This window comes from Lolium rigidum, chromosome 5 (assembly GCF_022539505.1).
Source record: "Lolium rigidum isolate FL_2022 chromosome 5, APGP_CSIRO_Lrig_0.1, whole genome shotgun sequence".
NCBI lineage: Eukaryota > Viridiplantae > Streptophyta > Magnoliopsida > Poales > Poaceae > Lolium > Lolium rigidum.
In genome coordinates, this window is record NC_061512.1 from 32320315 (window position 1) to 32328228 (window position 7914).

At 44.5% G+C, this 7914-nt stretch overlaps 1 protein-coding gene across 1 annotated transcript; it reads left to right on the forward strand.

The window, feature by feature from the left end:
* The first annotated feature begins 385 nt into the window (after positions 1 to 385).
* On the forward strand, positions 386 to 5231 carry LOC124655228 (BEL1-like homeodomain protein 7). Its single transcript, XM_047194160.1, has 6 exons — positions 386 to 647; positions 1500 to 1584; positions 2233 to 3220; positions 3458 to 3834; positions 3915 to 3975; positions 4269 to 5231. Exons 3-6 carry the CDS (start codon positions 2372 to 2374, stop codon positions 4914 to 4916), a joined length of 1935 nt encoding a protein of 644 aa, XP_047050116.1. The 5' UTR covers positions 386 to 647; positions 1500 to 1584; positions 2233 to 2371; the 3' UTR covers positions 4917 to 5231.
* The last annotated feature ends 2683 nt before the right edge of the window (positions 5232 to 7914 follow it).

The window sequence follows — 7914 nt, forward strand, 5'->3', positions numbered from 1 at the left end:
GACTCTGCGTTTTTTGCTGTAGAATAATATGTTTTGTATAATTAGCAGCATACATATAATATATAAAAACGTATTAATAACTAGTATTGGTATGTATTGCGTAGACTTTATGGTGAAGAAAGAAACAGGTGGACAAGTAGCCGGAACAAACCTGTGGTGGGTACACCAGCAAATAGCTCCATCCAAGCGGCAGCAGTTGAGAGGAGAAGGTTAGTTAAAATGGAGGGAAGAAGAGTATAATCCTGCTCAGTCCACACCAAACTAATAAATTTTCTTTTGGAGGCACACATATTATTCCATTTTTGGTGCTGCTGTTATGTTAGTGGGTGGCCTGAGCTGAGCTCTTTATATATATTTTTATAATTCTTAGGCTGCACAAGAGAGCGCTCTGTGTCTCTCTCTAGCTCTCCCTTTTATCCTTTTGAGCTTTGGGTATTTTTAATCTTGGGATCTGATTTTGTCCCCATATTGGGAGGATCGATTATCTTTCTCCCCACCTCCGGCCTCTGCCTCTGCCTCTCCTCCCCTGTGCTCTCTCTATCTTTATCTCTCTCTGTCCAGAGCCTGGAGAGAGGAGATCAGCTTTTGGATGCAAAATCTTCTTCCCTTCCCTTGCCCTGCCCCCCATGAGGAGCACACCCTCTCAGGTCTCTCCTCCCATTTTCTTATGACCTTCTTCCCCTCCTACCTCTCGTACCTTCTTCCGCACCCTCGTCTTGCCGCAGATAATCGATTACGTTCTTGCTGCTTCCCTGCATGTATGTACGGCTGCTTCCTGCTCTTGGCATTGCTCGATTTTCGGTTGGATGGTGGGATTTCACTGAATTATCCTGTTCTTGCTCATGCTGCTGCACATAGGATTCTTTTATAGGATTTCCAAGAAGCTGCCGCTCCTCTTCTGATTTCTGCGAATTTTGAGCTCCTATATGGTGTTCTACGATTTTTGTTGGGTCTGAATTCTGAACTGTTATGTTGCTGGCGTCGGATTTTCAGGGGGGATTGAAAGCTCGGGAGAAAATATGGTCCTCTGAATAGGTGCTTCTGTTCTTGAGTTCAGTCTTTTCTCCACTGAATTATGTGTTTTTTTCTCTTCTATGTTTCCTACTCGAATTGCCAACACGCTTGGTTTGGTCTCTTTCTTGGCCAGCAATTTCAGCCTTTGTGATTGTTGGCTGAAATAGTCAAAAGTTTTTCCCTTTCCTCCTTTTTGATGAAGTCAATCTCTTCAAAAGCTTTGTTTCCTGTTATTACTCTTGCCTTTCTGCAGCTGTTGAGTTCAGTGTTTTTCCTTCGACTTACTACAGTATAGATACTTCTCGCTACCACTTCTTCAGCAAAACTAAAGTGCTTGGTTAAGTTTTATTATGTAGCTTGTAAACAGCAAACTTGCTGCCTTAGATTTTCCTCCTGGTTCCACCTCTTTTGCACCGTAAAATCTAGTTTTCAAAACAGAATCCCCACGAGCAATTAAGTTAAAGCAGGTTCTTCTCTTCTTGCAGATTGATTGATCAGGAAGCTGCACCTCACCTCGCACCACGCGCTAGTCCAAGCATCTTTGAGCAATCATATATTGGGTTTTACAAGGTACTACTGACAAATGATCAGTACTTCACTATTTACTCATTCGCTGAAACTCAATTTTTTCGTTTTGGTAAGACCTTGGTTTTCTGCAGTACCAGGTTTCTATCCATATGAGTTATGATTCTTCACTGAAAAAAAAACACTGGTGCAATTATTTGTCTTCCTATAACAATAGGAATTCACAAGCATATATTCTTTCTATCTTGATAGCAAAGGTGGAGCACATAGCCCAAAACTTTCTTGATCCAATCTGAAACTTCAAGGACCACCTGGTGCCTTTTAGCCTGCCAATTCGCAGTCGCGCTGTCAGTTGATCCCACTTCGCCAGCAAATTTTTGCAGACGGTTGCTATTTTAAATTAGACATGCTTAAATCCTGCTAAAAACATAGACTGAACATTAGTTTTGATTTCTCGCTTGTGACTTTTTGGCTTCTGAGTGCTACTGCTGCACCCCACAGAACAGAACGAGCTGTTTTGTGTTCAGTGTGTGTATTGCCAAGATATTTCATTCAACTTCTTTATAAACACCTGCAGTTCTAATTATTGACATCAGCCTGTCATGTGCCATCTCATAATAAAAATGAACCTGAAGCGAGTGTTAAAATTGGTCTGAATTTCTTATGAATCCATTTCATTTCTGTCAATTGCAGAAACTGTAAGTGGAAGATTTTAATCTGGTCAACACTGAACTTGTGCTGAAACCTGACCGAGTTTCGTTCAAAGAAAGCTGGTTCTGCCTACCATCTATGCTTGACAGCAATTTCGGCCAGCACATAATCAGAGCTTGAGATGGCCACTTACTACTCGAGCCCCGGTAACGAAAGAGAGTCACACGACATGTACTCCAGAGATCCAGGCAGTTCATCGTACCCGATGTCGTCGGCTCTAGGAAACTTGCTCTATCTGAACAACCAGTCTCCCGGGCCATACACAGAGTTCAGCGGCATCCTGCAGTCTCAGCAGAATTGCATGGAGATGCCTGGCCATGGTCACCATTCTGCAATGTCCCACGACTCATCAGCAAGGGAGTCCGACATGCTCGCTTCACACCTAGGGCAACGCTCGTTCGGTCATGTGAAGGATATGAAGAATGAGATGCTGATGCATATGATGGATGGAGCACAAGGTGGTGGCGCTGAGTTAATCCATGATGGTGGCCACAACGGTGCGCAGTTTGAGTTTGGTGTTATGAACAACCACAACTCGCCAAATGTTCCATCAGGGCAAGGCCAGGGGCTGTCTCTGAGCCTCAACACACAGATACTGGCGCCTTCCTTGCCTTACTGGTCCATCAAACCGGACATGTTGACGCCAAGTTCTTACCACGACAGCCTCAGAGTCGACGACATCCGGATGAAGAACATGCAGTCCGAAGCCTCGCGCGCGATCCGGCACTCAAGGTATCTGAAGGCGGCACAAGAAGTACTAGATGAGGTTGTTAATGTTTGGAAGAATATAAAACAGAAGGCTCAGAAAGAGCAGGCTGAAACAGGGAAAACAGATGGCAAAGAGGCCGATGGAGGGCCAAAAAGCGAGGACCAGCAAGAGTCCGGCGCAAATGCTGTACCTGAGCTTTCCACTGCTGAGAAGCAAGAACTTCAGAACAAGATGGCCAAACTGATGGCAATGTTGGATGAGGTGTGTGACTATGTTAAATTGCTTTCACCTTTCTTTTGAAATAACAGTGCAATGTCAACCTGTGTTCAACTTACATTTATTGTTCTAGCTATGTCTAAACAGTTAGTTTTACTATAACACTGATGTTAGCGAATCGATTTGTAGAGTCTGGATAAAATTGTCAAAATCTTCTATGCATTACGAATTTGCTTCAGATTTTCCAAAAATTATCCTAACATGGCGAAATATATATTTCAGGTGGACCGGAAATACAAGCACTATTACCACCAAATGCAAAATGTGGTTTCATCTTTTGATGTGGTGGCTGGGCCTGGATCTGCAAAGCCGTACACTGCAGTTGCTCTTCAGACAATCTCGCGGCACTTCCGGTGCTTGAAGGATGCCATCAATGATCAGATTAATGTTATCAGGAAGAAGCTTGGTGAGGAAGAGAATTCATCTGGCAAGGAAGGCAAATTAACCCGTCTCAGGTACATCGATCAGCAGCTGAGGCAGCAGCGAGCTTTCCAACAGTATGGCATGATTCCGCAAAACGCATGGAGACCGCAAAGAGGACTGCCTGAAAACTCGGTTACGGTTCTCCGTGCTTGGCTTTTCGAACACTTCCTTCACCCGTAAGTTTTATCCGTCATGATGTTCTTTCCAGTAATCCCTTTGTTCTTGTTTCTTATCGTTCTTTGTAATAATTTTACAGGTACCCAAAAGATTCAGAAAAGTTGATGCTAGCGAGGCAGACAGGCTTGACAAGGAGCCAGGTAATATTGTTTGTCTTTTCCTGTGCCGAATCATTGATCTGTGATTAATGTTCTTTCTGAAGGAGAAAAGTTCGAGTTCATATAAACATGATAGTTTCATAATATTAATTAACATTTGTATTCATGAAACCTGAATGCAAATGCTAGAGGCTGCTCAGACAAATAGAGAAGACTACCCGTCTTCATTTCACAGTGCATTGCTTGTGTTTATACGAATTCATTGTTCAAGGATAAAGCCTCACAAGTTGTACTTTCTGGTAGTTGATCATTTTAACGTTTCATGTTTTTTCCAGATTTCGAACTGGTTCATCAATGCTCGTGTCCGGCTTTGGAAACCAATGATCGAAGACATGTACAAAGAAGAGACTGGTGATTTGGAGCAAGAGTCCAACTCTTCCTCCGACAACGTACCAAGAAGCAAGAACAAGGTGGCATCTTCAGAAGAAAACGAGGATCTGAAGAGTGCCAGGATTCGGGTCTGCGAAACCAGCCAGCTAAGCGACTCCAGGGCCAGCATCGGGACCATGAACGTCGTTGGGGCGCCTGTCGGCTTCCACAATGAGGCCAACCATGACGACAGTTTCATGAACCTGATGATGAAGGAGCAGCGATCCAGTGAGGCGGACGGAGACCTCCTCCTCCATAGTACCGTCTCACAGCACTCAGACGAGAACGCGCGGTTCATGGCCTACCACCTGGCTGGGCTTGGGAGGTACGGGAACGGCAACGTTTCGCTGACGCTGGGATTGCAGCACCCCGGCAGTGGCCTCTCGGTTCCGAATGCCCAGACGAACTTCCCCGGTGTCGGCGATGATGACATATACAACACCGGTGCGCCTCTCGGTGTCAGCATCGCGTCTTCGGACTATGAATCTATGAACCAGATGGACCAACGGCAGCGGTTCGAGCAGTCGCCTTTGCTGCATGATTTTGTGGCCTAGATGATGATGATACATCAGGAAAGGACCATTGACACAAGAATTGTAAACTCCTAGTGGCAGAAGAATAACATGCCTGAAAGAGCATGGGATTGTAGCTTGTAGTTGCCATTTGATACAGGAGAGGTATAGCAGGGGCTGTAATATAAAGCATAGCTGGTGGGGGTGATAGGGGTAAAGAAATCTTTTGTAAAGATGAAAAAATGGAATTGCTATACGTGTAAAAGCTTGTGATTTGAGCAACAGTATTGTAAAGTAATGGCCACTTTTAGGGATGCGCTAGAAATAGTGTACATTGTACATGATGGCTATTTTTTTTTTGTCTCTTTTTGCCTTACAGAACGAGCTTATATGTTTCTTTCTTGCACATATATCATGAGAAACTGGCAATCTGTTAATTTTAAAAATTCATCAAAATTTATAGTTGAAGAATCCTACATATTTCATTCTTGTTTTTAGAAAAGGGGAAGTAAAACATACGGTAATTATTTCTCTTATTCAACAAAGACGGGCAAAAGCCTTACAAACGAACATCGAAGCCGCCAAACAAGATGATAATGCATCACCACCTAGCTAGACGATAGGGAATAAAATTGGGCCTAATTTCCCGTCACAACCATCGTTGTCTCACCGGCCAAAACTAGAGAAACCTCCTTATGCGCACACTCGGAAGTCGCCTCTTCCATGTTCTTTCAGCCCATCTCCAAGGTGCATACTGAAGAAGAAAAAACTCACCAGGCCTACCATTGATGCCACCATGGAGTCAAACAGCTCCCCCACCATGCGCTCGTACATCAGCATGCGTCCCCCGCCAAGACCCCATTGCGCCACGCAGCCAAGTCCCGCCGTTGCCGGCATGGCAGCCACACCGCACCACCTTTGGAACCCTACAGGTTCCAAAAACGATGCAACCAGGAGGGAGAACGTTGACGGACGCTATCATCGTCCGTTCCCGGAGACCGAGATCCGGGTTTCCTGCGGAGGAAACGACTACACCCCCTATGAGATGGCTCGATGCCGCCATGCCTCCAAGATCTTCCCACCGGATATGACTTCAAACACCACTAAAGTTCCGCAAGTACTCGATCTTGATCTTACTAATTCGAAATCCCTATGATTCCAAAGTATGCCTCCATAACTCTAACTTCCTATTTACGCCAACCCTTGTCTCATCCACTAGCACCGCATCATCAGCAAAGAGCATACACCAAGGAATATCTCCTTGTATATTCTTCGTCACCTCATCCATCATTAAGAAAATGTGTATGGGCTCAAGGATGACTCTTGATGTAGTCCAATGGTGATTGGAAAGGTATTTGTCTCACTATCACTTGCGCGAACAGTTGTCATAACATTATCGTACATATCCCTTATGAGGTAATGTACTTTGTTGGAACTTTCAATTTATCTAGTACCCACCACATGAACATCCTTGGTATCTTTTCATATGCCTTCTTCAAGTCTACGAAGACCATATGTAGGTCCTTCTTCTACTTCCTATATCTCTTCATAAGTTAGCGAAGCAAGAAAATCGCATCTGCAGGCATAAAACCGAATTGGTTTTTAGTGACATTCGTCACTTTCCTCAAGCGATGTTCAATGACTCTCTCCCGACGTTTCATATATATTATGGCTCATAAGCTTAATTCTTTGGTAATTAGTACAACTTTGAATATCTCCTTTATTCTTGAAGGTAGGTACTAGTATTCTCTTTCTCCACGCTTCGGGCATCTTGTTTGATCGAAAAATATGGTTGAAGAGCTTATCTAGCCATACTATTGTCACGTCTCCAAGCCTTCTTCACACATTAATTGGTACATCATCAGGACCCAAGGTCGTTCCTCCTTTCATCCTTTTCAACGCCTCCTTAACCTCGAGATCTTGCATCCTCCGCACGAAATGCCTATTGGTGCCATCAAAGAAGTCATCGCCATCAAAGGAGTCATCCAACTCAAGAATATTGGTCTCGTTCACATCATTGAATAACCCATCAAAGTACTCCATACATATATTCATGATCTCTTCATCTTTCACTAGAAGTCGATTTGCCTCGGCCTTGATGCATTTAACTTGATTGAGGTCCCTCGTCTTCCTCTCACGATTTTTTCCATCTTGTAGATATCCTTCTCGCCTTCCCTTGTGTCTAGCCTATCATATAGCTCATCATAGGCCCACCCACGTGCTTCACTCATGGCTCTCCTTGCATTCTTCTCCGCCTCCTAGTACTTCACCATGTTGCTTGCGCTTCTATCGTGGTGCCAACTCTTGTAGCACTCCTCCTTGATAGCCTTTTGAACATCCACATCCCACCACCATGTGTCCATAGCTTCATGTTGTTTACCCATTGTCACTCCAAGAACCTCCCTAGCTACCTTTTGAATGCAAGTTTCCATCCTCATCCACATGCTATATGCACCTTCCTCCTCGTCCCATGGTCCCTCCGTTATCATCCACTCCCTAAAGATCCGTTGCGCCTCCCCTTTGAGTTTCCACCACTTTGTTCTTGTGATTTTGGCACCTTTGTCCCACGTCACACGAGCGTGAAAGCGAAAGTCGGACCACCACAAGCTTATGTTGCTCCACAACACACTCCCAGGGGATCACTTTGCACTCCAAGCAAGCCATTCTGACCAAGTTTTCTAGTAAAGACAAAGTCAATCTAGCTAGGGTGTTGGGCAGAGCTAAAGGTCACTAACTGAGATCGCCTCTTCCTTAAGAATGTGTTAGCTACCAACAAGTCGTAGGCAAATGCAAAGTCTAGGATGTCTTTACCCTCGAGGTTTTATTGGCATACCCGAAGCCACCATGCACACCCTCAAACCCTAATATTAGTCTTAGGAAGAAACTCACTTGGCTTTAATGCCGTACTTATCTCTGCATTTCCTTGGTTTTCTGTGGGATGCTTTGAAACGAATCAGATGTGCGGTCATCAGGACGATGCCGGTCTTGCTCTCCTCGTCCCATTCAATCCACAGACCCCATAAGTTGGTCAGCGGCTCCC

Excerpts from the sequence above, each read along its gene's own strand:
- LOC124655228 (XM_047194160.1), top strand. The coding sequence starts at position 2,372 with ATGGCCACTTACTACTCGAGCCCCGGTAACGAAAGAGAGTCACACGAC. Across the intron at positions 3,221-3,457 it reads TGATGGCAATGTTGGATGAG|GTGGACCGGAAATACAAGCA; the intron begins GTGTGTGACTAT and ends TATATATTTCAG. Across the intron at positions 3,976-4,268 it reads CAGGCTTGACAAGGAGCCAG|ATTTCGAACTGGTTCATCAA; the intron begins GTAATATTGTTT and ends TGTTTTTTCCAG.